We start from the raw sequence: 14,319 nt of genomic DNA, 5'->3' as shown, positions 1-14,319 counted from the left end.
CAGCTCTTCCGTTGCTCGGCATGGGAGTGTATGAACAAAAAGCACTGACGTCAGCCCTGAGGTCACGAGGTTGTGGTAAAACTGGGATCAGTACCATTGCTGAGGAGGAGGAGGAAGAGTGGCAGCCCTTCCCACGGGGCATAGTCCCAGGATGAAGCTCCCTGGGTAGGAGCAGGTCCTACGCCTGTCCCACTGCCCCACAGCTGGCCCTGCTGTGGGGACACAGCTGGCAGCATGCAGCTTTAAAGCCTCATGGGATGGCAGTGAAAATGGATTGAAATCCCACTTGGGGGGCAGTTGGAAGAGGACAGGCTGCTCCTCATTCAGGGATGCCAGACCTCCCCATCCCAGCGGGCTCAGCTCCCAGCAGGGCTGTACGAAGGCTGCTTGCAGGGGGGCTGGGTTACACAGACACCAGGAAAACCCCCTGCAGCTCCAGTCCTGCTTACAACACAGAAGGGCTCTGGCAGAGGGCAGGTGAGCTGCACAGCTCCCAGCCCTAACTGTTGTGCAAACACAGCCCTGCTCCGTTCCAGCACTAAGAAGGCAGAGCAGGCACAGGTGGAAGGAAGCTGCAGGAAGAGGAGTTTATTGAACACAGCAGAAAGTGATTTATATCCAAGATTATTTTATTATTATTATTATTTCTTCTTTTCCTTTACAGCACAAATCCACGCTGAAATGGCAGCAGGGTGCAGGAGCAGAGCTATGCTTCATGTCAGGGCAGGGGCAGCACAGAGCAGGGCTCCGGCCAGCAGCGTGCAGGTGTCAGCCCCATGCACAGGGCTGGGGACAGGGAGATGTCAGCATGGCAGAGGCACCACAGCCACCTGTCCACAGGGGTTGGGCAGGGCCAGGCCAGCGCCCATTTCACAGCCCTGAGCTCAGCCTGTGCCCCACCTCCTGCTGGCCTCAGCAGATCAGACCCAGTGCTCCCCTCTCCAAAACAACACAGATCTCTATGTACAGATGCATTGTGCAATATCAGTACAAAAAAAAAATATACAACGTATAAACTCTACAGATCCCAGCTCAGTAGATCAAACCACAGCTATAAATCACAGTGCATGGGCCAGCATCAGGCCCAGGGAGCGGTGGGGCCCTTAGAAGCACCCCAACACAGGGCAGGGGAGGGTATGGCTTCTTGCTGTCTCGCAGGGTCACTTCTTGTCTAGGTAGCAGTACAGGTACATAGAGACCACCATGGCTGCAACCTGGGAGGAAAAAGGAGAGTCAGAGCCCCAGGTGTGCCTCCAGCATGGGGACACAGCACCCAGTCTCGTTACCCACAAGGAGGAAGAGGCAGGTGTGCCCAGGGAGGAAGGCTCAGTAGCCACCCTAGGGCAGATGGTAGCCCATGGGGCTGCACCAGCCCCACAGGAATAAGGAGGGAGCAGCATGGCAAGGCCTGGGGACTCACCTCCAGGGCAGCAATGCCAGCAGCCACGCCACCCACCACATCTGCGTTTGTCCTGATTTCTTCTAGGATCTGATCAAAACAACCCTGAGGAAGGCAACCAAGTGGTGAGCATGAGTAAGTAGCTGTGATCCCCCAGCCACAGAGACCCATTGTCCCAGGGAGATACAGCAGGCTCCACAGCCCAGAACTGCATGACCGTGGAGACGGCCTGGAGGCTCCAGAGGACAGTTCATCTCATCCCCCCGGGGTGAGGAAATTGGGGGATTTAGAACCAGGCAACGAGAGCAGCGCGTTCATCTCCACTGCGAACAGGCCAAATCCACCACATCCCCAAGGGATCCAACACAAAAAAAGGGCTCAGGCTGGAGGTGAAGGATGGATTTCCCTCCCCATTCCCCTCACGTTGGGCGCTGCTGGAAGGTCAGAGCTGCTCATGTGTTCATACCGAGACATTGGTCTGTGCCGCAAGTCTGTTGGTACACGGCACCGTAGACTTGCAGCAGGGACCTGGGAAGGTGTGGTTGTTCTCTAAGTACCATGGGGAGCCCTCAAAGTCTGTGTAGTTGTTCAGGCCACAGCAGTGGACCTAAAAGGGAGAAAGAGAGAGAGGGATGGTGAGAGCATCCAAGTCTCTGTGCTCGTGCCCCCACCAGACACTCCCTCCTAGGCCCTCTTTGCCCCATGGAGGAGGTCACCCCCTCAGCCCAGCTCACTGGGAGCTCAAGGAGCAAGATGTCACCCCACATTCCGGCACATACAGCTCTCACTCCAGCCTTGGGACCTCTGGACCCCAAGCAGGGTTGAAACAGAACCCCATCTCTATCCCACAGGCCCATCTGGGGCACCGCCAGGCCTGCGCTGGAAGCATCACGCCCCGACCCAGGGGTGCAGGCCCCTGGGCTCAGCGCACCTCACTCATGGTGACATTCCAGATCTGTGTGAGAGCATCGTCCTCCCCGTACTTCTCCTTCAGGACAGGAGTCACCAACGCTGTCAGGAATGTCTCTGCCTGCAGGAAGAGGCACAGAAATACCATCAGAGTAGATCCTGGTGAGCTCCATGGAGCCAAGGGCCGCCCATGCCCATACTGGTTTCAGCCGACAGAGACGAGGCCAACCGGACCAAGAGCACGTCACACTGCACCCCGTCAGCCCAAGGGCAGCTGGACAACCTCCCTAACCCCACATTTTGGCAGCGAGGCCACGCACAGTGAGTGAGTCACACAACCCAGGGAGCCAGGAATGACGTTTGCCCTGCGGTTGACTTCTCCTGTGTCTAATGAGGCAGAGTGCACGGGCTGGCAGTAGTCACTTTTCTCCCCAGGTGGATTTTCCAGTGCATAATAAGGGGTTGGTTTGCTTAGCATGAAGGATTAGGGACTTCTCCTGTATGGCTCCTACCATAAGGTGTCCAGCCTTGACTGGTACTAGACTGAGGTGTTTGAAAGAAAGAAAGAAATGGGCAAAACTTATACGATAACCCCTGTTTCTTTAGGGCAATGGGAACCCCCATTCCCTGCTCCTTGGATGGCCCCTCCACACGGCCAGGCCATCCCCACCTGCCCATGTAGGCAGGTGGCTGGCGTCCCTCTTGTTTTCCCAAAGCAGCCCAGCCCAAGAATTAGGTATGCCACTCACAAGACCTGTGTAGACCAGAACCACCACAGCAGCGGCAATTTCAGCAATGAAGATGATCAGCACCACCGAGAAAAACTAGGATAAAGCAAGGGGAAGGAGGTCAGAACAACAGCTGCCCCCCCCCGCCCCCGAGAAACCCACCCATTTCCCAATGGCAAATACCACCCTTCCCAGGGCAGAGTTGGAGCTCAGCATTGCCTTTGCAAGGCTCACCCAACTCTCCATGATATGGGAACACCCCAGAAGGGCATTACCATGGAGAAGTCTATTCCCCAGACCTCCCACACCAGCAACCCACCTCCAACAACGATTGGTGAAGCATAATCAAGCATTGGCAGGTCCTTACCATCATCAGGAGACATTTGCTCTCCTTCTGGGCACCGCAGCACCCAAGGAAGCCGATCACTACCAAGATGGCCCCAATGACGATGAGGAAGTAGCTCACATTCACAACCTGCATGATGCTAGATGAAAGCGTCCCAAATATATCCAGGAAGGACTTGCCATCCACTGAGACCCAGATACCAATGCCCAGAAGGGTCCCACCACCGAGCTGGGGAGAAGAGAGACATGTCAGCTCCTGAGCTTGAGGAGTGGGGGGGTTCTTGGTGAGAGGAACAGCCTTGTTGCTCCGTCGTGTTTTGTTGGAGGACTTCAACCAGTTGATTTGCATCAGCCAGGTGTGTTTTGCAGGCAGCGGCAGCTCAGTAACTCACATTCCTCACAGGGGCTGCTTCCATCCCATCTCCCCCCCACCAGGCTCATCCTCCTCACCAGCCCCACAGACCCCCAACATCTGAGCCACAATCACTACCACCCCATATAGACAGAGCCTAGCAGGTGGGACCCAACAAGACTGCAGCTCCTGGGCACCCCACCAGAGCTCAGCACAGGGACATACTCAGGTGGCTGATGCAACAAGCACTGTCCCCAAAGCCCGGCACTGTCCCCTGCTTTCCCTCACCCTGAGCTCTGGACACACCAAGGGAGGAGGAGAACCCACAATATTAAGGCACACATGGAATCATTAAGGCTGGAAAAGACCACTACAATCGTCCAGTCCACATGGTATCCCCATCCCAGCTGCACGGGCACAGCAAACCCAGGTCACCCTGGTAAGGGACGACCACCAGAGTACTTACAAATATGGCCAGATTGAAGAGGATCATCATGACCTTGATGAACGTGAAGCACCCCATGTTTGCACCTGGAGAGAGCAGAGGGACGTTACCAGCGGGACACCACACCCAGCACCAACCTCCCTCCTTGGGACTTATGGCACAGAGAACCCCACCGAGCCCCTCGCAGCCCTACCAGAGCCCATCCCCGCCGCGGCTCCCCCCACAACGCCCTCCCCCGCCTACCTGAGCAGCGAACAGCCCCAGCGATCCCGACCCAGCGCCACGACTCAGCCGCCCAACACCGCCCCACCGCCCTTTAAGCGGGGGCCGCCCGACCAGCGGCCGCCTCCTCCGATGGAGCCCCCCCCACCAGCATAGGGCCACCCCCTGGGGCTGGCAAAGCCACGAGGGCCCTCGACGAGGTGCTCGGTGCCTTGCTGCCCTCTGCTGCCCGAGCCAACCGGCCCGGCTGCTGCCTGCGCCCATCACCGCCTCCTCTGCGTGCTGGGTTGGGTTGGGTTGGGTTGGGTTGGGTTGGGTTGGGTTGGGGGGGAGTTGGGGCCATCGCTAATTGCTGCTCGGGGAGCAGACTTGTGCTGGCACACAAATAAATGTGGCAATTCCGTAAATATCTGCAATGAAGGAGTTCCATTCACAGCCCCAGGGAAAATCCCGGGAGGTGCTGCTGTGGCTGCTTCCCCCCCACACCTGCCCACGCAGCTGGGGATGGGCGCTCCCTCCCCACTGCCCCATTAGGGATGGGGCTGGATTTTCTGGCTCTCCTGGCCTGCCCACAGCAGGACGAGCCCGGTGGCATTCCCATGTCCACCACAACCAACGAGGTTTGCTTGGATTAATGTCCATGGGGACACTGAGCTGTGCCTCAGTTTCCGTCCCTGGGAAGCACAGGATAACAAACCCCGTGTGGGGCCATGGAGAGCAGGGCACGCAGCCTGGGCTTGGTGGGATTTTGGGGTGGCCACAGCTCAGTGAGCATCAGTTTGTGGCTGGGAACATCTGCCCACCTGTCCCAGTACCTGGGGTGCTGGGTGGGCAGGGACCAGGAGTGGCACCAGCTGATGTACAGTGGGAATCAAATGCTATTTCTCTTTCATTTCTCCAGCTGGGAACACTCAGCCCCACGTCTGCAGCCTCACTCACCCCACCACGTTAACAGCCGTGCATTTATGCTCCATTTAGCTGCAGCCCTGGCTGGGATCACAGCAGGGTTCCCCAGAGCAAAGTGGGGAGCAGGGAGAGCTGAGTGGGATGAGGTGGGAGCCTTGAGGGCATCCCCTGGAGATGCTCACACCAAGGGCTGTCCTTTGGCTGTGCTAATTCCTGTCCTGTAGGTATGGCCCCAGGGAAGGAAGTACAGAAATAGATGGGATGTGCCAACCTGGCAGCCAAATATTTGGACATCTCAGCCATACCCAAATGTAACGGCTCTGCTGAGGTTCCCAGGCACACAGAGCTGAGATCTGGTGCTTTCATTGCATGTAGCAGCAGTGCCCTGGCTACGGGCTGCTGGTGGGCACAGCCCTGCACGGCTGAGCCAGGCGCTTTGCTGTTCCAGCCCCATCCATTAAGTTCTGCCCTATTAAATCTTAATTGCTGTCTCATTCATTTTTAAGGAGCCTCTCTGCATGCAAGAGCGCTGCCTTGTGTTGTTCCGTGGGGTGCCAGACCCTTACCCTGGACTGGGAAACATTTCTGAGTAAATGAGAGAGAGGAAGCGGAGCATCCCTGCGCTGTGGTTCTCCATGGCAGCTCCCCATGGCCCCTGCATGGCTGAGAGGTGAGTGCCCAATGGATGGGGTCCAAGGGGTGGAGTCCAAAGGATGAGTGCCACAGGGATGCATGTCCAAAGGGGTGGGTGTTCAAAGGGGTGGATGATCAAGGGATGGATACCCAACCATAGATGACCAACGTTGAGTGCCCAAAGGAGTTGCCCAAAAGATGGATGTCCAAGGTGTGAATGTCCATGGGGAGAATGTCTGAAGGACGAGTGCCCAAGGGGTGGGTGCCACAGCGTGAATACCCAAGGGATGAGTGTTCAAGGAGAAGGTACCAATGGCATCAGTGTCCAAGGCATAGATGCCCAACAGTGGGTTTCCAATTATGAGTTCTTGAAGGATGGCTGCCCAAAGGATAATTGCCCAAGGGATGGGTTCCCAAAGGATGGGTACCCAGAGCATGGGTTGCATGCTGAGACGTGCAAACCCGCAGCCCATCCACCCTACACCCCCAACACCACATTGCCCCCCTTGCTCCAATATTAGGGCTGCCATCATCTCCAGCCAGTCCCGAGAGGACCCTCCGGCTCACTCCATCCCCACGATCACCTCCTCCCCTCACCGTGCAAGCAGGCAGGCGGCATCCCCCCCTCCTCCCCCCCCCCTCCACCGGCAGGCCGGCCCCCCCCGCCGCGCTGCGGTGCCGCCGGGCGGGAGGAGGGGACGCTGACATCACCGCCCGGCGCTGCTCGCCGGGGCCGGGCCGGCTCCGCTCCCGCTCCGCGCTCACCGCTGCCGCCCCCCGGGGCCGGGGCAGCCTCAGCGCCCGGTAAGGCGGGGGGAGCAGCGGGCGGATGGGTGGACGGATGGACGGATGGATGGACAGACGGCTCAGTAGCCGCCTGAATCCATCTCCCCGTAGGGAAAGAAGGAAGGGAGGGGGGGGAGGTGTGCGTGGGGGGGATTTCCCTGCTGTTATCTGCCCGAGGGATATTTGTAAATAAATAAATATTAGTCCACAGATATATAAACAAATAAATGAACTTTAATCCTAGGGGCAGAAGGGGGTCCTTTCCCTGCAGTTATATGGCCGAGAGATATTTAAAAGCCATTAAGGAGAAAAAAAAAAAAAGAAGAAGAAGAAAAATTGACAACCAAAAAAAAAAATATATATATATATGAAATCACTAAAATCCCATATTTTTGCCCAACCCCGTGTGCTGTTCCGGGGCTGCAGGGCGGCTGCTCAGCCCCGTGTGTCTATTTTAAAAGCACGCTGCTTGATCTCTCGCCCTACTTTCCAGACTTGCCGTACTTTCTCGGTGCGTGGCAGCAGCAGTGCTGGCCCGGCAGTGCTGTGCCCAGCTCTGGGTGGGGGCACGGCGTGGGCTGGGGACACCCATGTGCTGCGTTTTGCCCCAACAGAGCTCCCCAGCACCGGGAGGATGAAGGGCAGAGGGAGACCGGGCTGAGAAGGGGACAGCGTGTGGGTCTGCGGCGTTTGCTCACCTCCACAGCGATCCCTGAGCCAACCTCACTGAGCATCAGCGTGGAATTTTGGGACTGGAGGAGTCAGGGTACCCTCTCCGAGACAGCGATCTCTCCTTCCTCGCTGCCATTCCCTGCTCCATCCCCATGGCCTCCTCGGAGGGGCTGCAGTACCGCGCGCTCTACGAATACCAGAAGGACCGGGACGAGGACCTGGCGCTGAGCCCCGGGGATGTGCTGACTGTCAGCAGGGCTGCACTGCTCTCTGCCCCCAACTACAAGGACGGGGATGAGCGCAGCCCCCAGGGCTGGCTGCACGGCCTCAACGAGCGCACCAAGGAGCGCGGACACTTCCCCGGCACCTACGTGGAGTACCTGGGCCCCGTGTGCATCACCAGCACCAAGGCCAAGACACGGCCTTTGCCCCCGCCGCCCGCTGGGACCCCCGTGCCCACCGGCCAGCCCTGGGGTGAGTGTGGGGATGGGGGAATCCTAGGATGAATCACAGAATGGCTGGGGTTGGAAGGGACCTCAAAGATCGTCTAGTTCCAACTCCTGCACGCCGTGATCCTCTCTTCCTCTGGGATGTGGCAGAGGAGAAATCGCTGCTGTGCAGGGCTGGGGGAGCAGCACGGGCACCTGGTGGTGAGGAGTCTGTCCCCCCCCGAAATATGGTTCCAGACAGCAGCAGTGGGACCACTCAGCCCTCGGGTTGAGCAGGATATGAGTCTGGGGGTGCACCCGCTAGAAGGGCCCAGGTGGACCTCAATAAGATGCTGGGAGCTGCTTTTTGGCATCCCTCTGAAGCAGAGGGATGGGATCAGGAATAGCATCTGCTGCGGGTTTCCAGGCTCTGCTTTGCAGCTGTTACCAGTTGTGTGGGATCCAGCCTGGGATCTGGGCACGGAGCATCCCCCAGCTGCCCCCATCCCTCCCCCTCACAGCAGTGCTGCCGGTGACGCCATCCCCTGACGCCGGCTGCCACCCTGCTGCCCATGGGCTTTGCCATGCAGCTCCTGCAGCTCCCTGCAAGCAGGCAGGCTGGGAGCCACCTCTGTCTTCCCTTGCCAAAATGTGGGTGATGTGGGTGACCGTCCCCAGTTCACGCCCTGAATGCACCAAGGCAGCCGCAGTCCTGCTGCTCCTGCGGCACTGGTAAGGAGGAGCGAGCAGCTGTGTGCTGCCATCCTGGATGGGCAAACACAGCTGTGTGTCCCCTGCCCAGCTAAGCCCAGAGGCACACCAGCAGCCCTCTTCCCTGAGCTATTCAGAGGGCAGAGCCCTATCAAACTCAGTGCCGCAGGGCAGATATCTTGGGATCAACCCTGGTCACTGGGAGGGCTGTGGCCATCCATCACCGGCCTCTGGGTAATGAGAGCTGCCAGCCCGCATGGAAACAGCAAGCACGGGCTTGGCTGCACGTCGGGGAATCCAAAACAGCAGCTTTTGTCCCAAAAAATGATTGCATTGCATGTGAAGCCCAGGTGGGGGTCTCATATTGACCCCCCCAGACCGCAGCGTGTCCTCAACCTCCCCACCGGCCCTCTCCCACACTGCTCGTATCAAGGCTTGGGCGAGCGGAAAATCAAATAGAATGAACAAAATAGGTAAAACCAAGATGATTTTGATAGAGCAAAGCCCGTTACCGGCAGGGTTTGGGCCAGGAGTGCTGCCACCTATGGGCACGCTCTGTCCCTGTCCCCGCGGCCATGGGGATGTAAGCGGCCGTCACCTGGCACAGGGGCACTGCGACAGAGGCCACCTATCTGCTGGACGATGAGTGGTTCCACTGCATGTTGGTTTGAACTAAGATCCTCTAGCTGATGGGGTTTTCCCTATAATGAAAACTTCCAAACTTCGGAGGGCTTTTCTTGGAAGAGAACGGTGTCTGCTGAGCTGCTGGGCCAGCTGGGGACCCTGGGACCCAAACAGGGTGCCCTGGGTTTTCTCCAGCCAGAGGAAGGGCTCAGCTCACAAGGAGGGAAATGCATTTCCAAGCCATGCCCCAGAGCCAGGGCTGGAACCACAGGAAGGAATGGTCTTTTCAGAATTAAATAGCATCCTAAAAATGGCTTTGGTATGGAGCCAGGTGCTGTTTGCTGCATGGGGTCTTCCTAGGAGCTTGGAGGCTGTTCTGCCCCTGCCTGGTTGTCCCATGAACATCACCTCCCATGAGCATCACCTCCAGGACCTCTCAGTCATGTCTTCTGAATGGAAGAGGGAACAAATGCAGAGTGAGCTGGCCACGCTGAGCTCAGCTTCCGTGGGAAGCACAGCACCTTTATTTAATTAACCATTATTTTTTAATACAATTCCACTAAAACAGATCAGCTGGCTGCATAGAACAGGCAGAGCAGCTCCTGAGACATCAGCTCCTCCAGATGTTGTATATTCCCCAGTGGTGCTGTGGTGGTCCCAAAGGGGACCTGGCGTGGCCAAGCCAGGGGTGACAGCAGCACCCTCTGTGCCATCACTGATATCCCTTTGAGGCACCCTGGCATATCTCTGTTATCTCTGGCACCCTCAGGTGCATAACCTGCACAGGTAGAGGTGTTCATCAGAAGGGTTGATCCCAAACCAAGGAGCCTGGAGGGGAGAGAGAGGGAAGGATGGGTGGGTGGGTGGACGGAGCATCCACAAACAGACTGATGTATCCTCTTGGGAAATGTCAATTACATCATTGGTTGGAAGCGAGAGATTACTAAAAACAGAAAAGGAAGTAAAATGGACTATGAAGGTAGTTGTTATGGACTCACCTTCTCTCTGGGTGGTGATACTGTGAAATACTGTGTCAACACATGTACAGATGGGGTCATGGTTCTTGTATTACCTAAGGACTCCATTCCTTGAATACTGATTGAGGAACAAAACCTTAATGTTTAAAGCAGTCTCAGATATCTCTACAATTTCTGTACTGAGTACAAAAAGGCATTTAAATTCCCATTAAAGGATTACTGGGGGAACGAACAGGGAAAATAAATTTGGATGGAAGGAAGGAAAGAAAAAAAGGATGGAAGGAAGAAAGAAATGAAAGGAGAAAGGAGAGAAGGGAGAAGGGAAAGAAGGAAGGAAGAAAGGGGGAAAGGAAGGAGGGGGGGGATGGAAGCAATGCACACAACAAATGGGAGTGCAGGAAGCACGCTTCAAGCCCCTCTCCCCATCTCTCCCCAACAGGGCTCTCAGGGCAGGCAGAGCACGCCGAGCAGCCAGCCCTCCCTGAGAAGGCACTGCTGACCGTGGCCAGGCTCATCGAGGCACTCGAAAAGCAAGGTATGGGCAGCCAAGGGGCAGCCACCCACTCGGCCCATGGTCACTGGTGCTCCTGGAGCACTGCCAGAGCTGTCCCTCACCCTGAGACTTCTGGTACCCGTGCGGCACGGGCAAAGCGAGGGATCCTGCAGTGTGGATCCCTGCTTGCTTCTATCACAGCATTCTGTCAGAGGGAGGATTTGGGGCTCTGGGACTGATCTCTGTCTCCCTGCTGCTCCACAGGTCTCGACAGTGAGCTGCTCTATCGATCAGACCCCGGTGTGCTGGGTGACGCTGAGCTGAAGGAGGCTCTTCTGGCAGGTGAGTCCATGCTTGCATCCTTCCTTGCGTCCCACGAGTGCTTGACCCCACCAGCATGGGCTGGGGGTTCGTCTCTGTCCTCTTTATGGCCCTATGTATGGATCAGTAAGGCACTGCCCACACTGAGCCCCCCTGCACACATCTGGTCCTGCTGGGATGCCGCCCATACGGATGCAACAGTGGGGATGGGGCAGACTGCAGGGCGCTGGCACCCAGTGCCAGTGGTAGAAAGTAAAGGATTGTTGGTTTTGGCTGCAGCCCTTTACTAAAAGCTGGGTTTTTTTTTCAGGGGAAAAAAAAAAATCTGTTTTGCAAACTTCTGAGGCTTCTATTTAAGAACCAGGGAGCTTGTGGGTGCAATAGAGAAAAAGGAAAGAGGAAAACGAAGCTCCTTTTTGAGGAGATGGGGGCCGCGGGCTTTGCTGCTGGAATTGGGGTGCACCGAGGCACCCCGTGCCCTACACCTGAGGGCGGCACTCAGGCTTCAGGCACAGCCCCGCAGTGCCCGAGCCGGCAGCAGCCGGACCGTGTTGCTGGGGAGAAGGGCTGTGATGAAATCGCTATATTAAGCAACATGACCTCATCGCTTCCCCGCTCTCCGCTCTCCGGCTGCAGAGTCCCCGCCGGGCTGGGGAACAGGAGCTGCGTGCCCCCAGTGCTCCCCATAGGGGGGCGGCTGCACAGGGGGATGGGCGAGGGTCCCCCAGCTCACAGCTGGGGGGTGATGCTCGGCCCCGTGCAGGATGCAGACATCGCTCCCCCTGCATCTTCCTGCGGGGTTTTGTAGCATTTGGGCTGTAAAACAGTGATAGAAAAGGGGGTTGGGAGCGGGCATGATCTGCGCACGAGGGTCACACTTGGTCCCGTGCTCCCTGTGGTCTCCATCCCCATGGCTGGGACCCCATCTCTGCTGGCAAAAATCAAGCTCAATTTCGGGAAGTGGGGAGAAATCAGATATGGGAACTGAACCCTGCCTCAGCTGGGGAGAAAAGTAGGTCCGGGGAAGAGGCATCGGGGTCCCAGTGAATGCCCTATTCATGCTGCTGTTTGGCAGATGGAGAGGAAGAACTTCTAGAAACCACAAGGAAAAAGGAGAAGGGGCTGAAGTAGCTGGTTTTCATACTCCCAGATCTTAACGTGTCTGAGAAAATGAAGCATTCCCTACACTACAAGAGCATCTCACATCGTGATAGGGAGTGGGAGGCTCCTGGCTGCCCCTATGCCTCCCCTAGAATGGCTCCCACGGGGACTGGTGGTGGCTGCAGTTCTGGGGATGGGGATAGTGATGGGGATGGGGATGGAATGGGGATGGGATGTGTCGAAGCTGCAAGTGCAGGTGGGATGGGGGGGACATGTGTCCCCCAGCCCCAGAGCTGCCCCATCGCTCCAACACATTGAAATTTGGGATAGTGGAACTCAGCCAGGTGCTGTCCCCACTGCCACGGGAGGAGGGCAAGGTCCTGCAGGAGGGGGACATCTGAGCACCACAAAGAGGATGACTTTAGTACAGCTTTTAGATTAGAGACGTGCACTGAGCGCTGGGGTTGGAGTGCCGCCACTGTTTGATGCCACTGCCCGTGAGCACGAGACGTGCAAGCCCCTCCTGCTTTGATAGGTGATGTCCTCTCCCCCTGCACTGTCTCCGGGTCCCAATCTGGAGCTGCCTTCTCCTCGTGACTGTGCTGAAGCAGCCACTTGGCAGGAGCTGCCGGGTGCCAGGGAGAATCCCGCAGCAGCAGAGTGGATTGGAGCCGCTGTCTCCAGGCGAGCGGTGCCGTGCGGTGCCATACTGCCGTCCTCCTCGCTTTGATCTCCGGCCCCAGCGCAGCGCAGTCTGCCTGGAGACACGCTCACGTGCCCAGGAATTAGGTCAGGGCTCGGTGGGGATTAGCAGCGGCGGTGGGCTCCGCGAGCTGCTGCTGGGCAGAATGCAGTGGGTCGGAGCAGGGTGCTCGCATCGCTCCCCAGCACTTGTGCGTGTCGGGGGGCCGTGTCCCCCCATCCTCTTCTGATAGGGATGGAGCCTCCAAGAACTCCGGTGTCCCCACGCCGTGCCATCAGCCCCATCACAATGACTTTACTCCATGCGCCCCAGCGCCTGCGGCTCTGCTCTTCATTTGTACCTGTAAATAAACCCCGCAGCGGTCAGAGCCCGGGAGGATGCATGAGTTCATCTGTTATATTTGGTGGGGATGAAAGAAGGGTGAATTAGTGGCGGTGGCCGCCCGTGACTCATGCCTCACGCCTTCCCCATCTCGGCTCCAGGGAGGGGTCCCAGCGCTCCAAACCGGGGTACATGGTGGGGAAAAACCCAGCCAGAGCTGCAGGAGCTCAGGGCAGGGCTGTGCCGCAGCCACCAAGCTCAGGGTGACCGCAGGGCTGGCACAGGGACGTGACAATAAGGCTGAGTCAAAGGCAGGGAAATTCCACAGGGAAATCCCCCAAGCGGGATGGATATTTGGGAGGCTCGGAGATCGGGTCCTTTGGCAGGCGTGGATGGGAAGAAAGGTCCCGATTTAATCCTCATTCAGCTCTGGATGTCAAAGTTTGGGGTATCACTGTGCCACGGGGACCTCAGACCCAGAGGCATCACACTGCAGCTCAGCCCATGCCATTCCCCACAGATGTCGGGCACATGGGATCCCTGGGCTGGCTGTAGGATATGGGATGCAGCCATCACCTCTGGCCACGTGCATGGCACAAATGGGGCAAAATGGCTGCTTCCCAGGCTCCATTCAATCCTCGTATTCCCAAAAACCCCCCAGCCCCTTCTGGGCCATGCCAAGCATCCTCCTCCTTTCCTTTTGCCGCAATTTAGGCACACGCCATGGGGTTGTCTTACTCACAGCTCCCTGCTGCAGTTGCCAGGAGAGATCCTGTCATTGCCCACCCAGCCTGACTCAGCCTCAGCCCCCTGCCCCCCGGGGGGGCTTCCCGTGTTCTGCAGTGCAGGGTCTCACATCCCATGGGGAACAAAAGGGAGCCCCCAACCTTTCTCCCTCTCTGGGGTGCCCCCAAGTGCTTAGGGGGTTGGTATGGGGCTGAGGAAGGCTTCTGGGGGCTTTGGGGGTGTTTTCCTGCTTTGTGGCACCAGATGGGGTCCCTCTGTCCTTGCACGTGTGCTGGGGAGAGGACAGGGATCTCCAGGAAAGGGCTGGAACATCTGGAGAGCGTGGGGGACCGTGACTCATTCTGCAGCATCATTAGCTTCTTACGGGGTTATCATCTCCCTATGATAGCAGAGCGGGGGCAGCTCCCTGCCCACTCTTCCCTTTAACCCTTCCCAGCTGCCAGCCGAGCATCCCATGGGGCACATCTCCAAGCACCCCAAAGCCAGCACCAGGGAG

At 57.6% G+C, this 14,319-nt stretch overlaps 2 protein-coding genes across 3 annotated transcripts in view; one reads left to right on the top strand and one right to left on the bottom strand.

Annotated features, from left to right (window-relative positions):
• Positions 1-611: 611 nt before the first annotated feature.
• Positions 612-4,467, bottom strand: TSPAN1 (tetraspanin 1). Its single transcript, NM_001277590.2, has 8 exons — positions 4,422-4,467; positions 4,200-4,264; positions 3,404-3,610; positions 3,058-3,132; positions 2,331-2,429; positions 1,866-2,006; positions 1,421-1,504; positions 612-1,214 (listed from the first exon to the last, which is right to left on the bottom strand). The coding sequence occupies exons 2-8, from the start codon at positions 4,254-4,256 to the stop codon at positions 1,161-1,163; spliced, it is 717 nt and encodes a 238-aa protein (NP_001264519.2). The 5' UTR covers positions 4,257-4,264; positions 4,422-4,467; the 3' UTR covers positions 612-1,160.
• Positions 4,468-6,610: 2,143 nt separating this feature from the next.
• The window catches only part of PIK3R3 (phosphoinositide-3-kinase regulatory subunit 3), a 58,742-nt gene continuing 51,033 nt past the window's right edge, over positions 6,611-14,319 (top strand). Inside the window, exons 1-4 of one of the 2 annotated variants that reach the window (XM_426652.8) lie at positions 6,611-6,743; positions 7,340-7,871; positions 10,577-10,672; positions 10,895-10,972. In XM_426652.8, coding sequence (XP_426652.3) covers positions 7,550-7,871; positions 10,577-10,672; positions 10,895-10,972 — 496 coding nt within the window. In that variant the 5' untranslated portion in view covers positions 6,611-6,743; positions 7,340-7,549. The remainder of the gene's footprint in view (positions 6,744-7,339; positions 7,872-10,576; positions 10,673-10,894; positions 10,973-14,319) is intronic. The other variant, XM_046944862.1, reaches the window with a different exon arrangement.

Source organism: Gallus gallus, chromosome 8, assembly GCF_016699485.2.
Source record: "Gallus gallus isolate bGalGal1 chromosome 8, bGalGal1.mat.broiler.GRCg7b, whole genome shotgun sequence".
Lineage (NCBI taxonomy): Eukaryota > Metazoa > Chordata > Aves > Galliformes > Phasianidae > Gallus > Gallus gallus.
Note: the sequence above shows the minus strand (reverse complement) of the source record. Positions and strands in the feature narration are given on the sequence as shown.

Excerpts from the sequence above, each read along its gene's own strand:
- TSPAN1 (NM_001277590.2), bottom strand. The coding sequence starts at position 4,256 with ATGGGGTGCTTCACGTTCATCAAGGTCATGATGATCCTCTTCAATCTG. Across the intron at positions 3,611-4,199 it reads TCTTCAATCTGGCCATATTT|CTCGGTGGTGGGACCCTTCT; the intron begins GTAAGTACTCTG and ends TCTTCTCCCCAG. Across the intron at positions 1,505-1,865 it reads CGGCACAGACCAATGTCTCG|GGTTGTTTTGATCAGATCCT; the intron begins GTATGAACACAT and ends TGCCTTCCTCAG.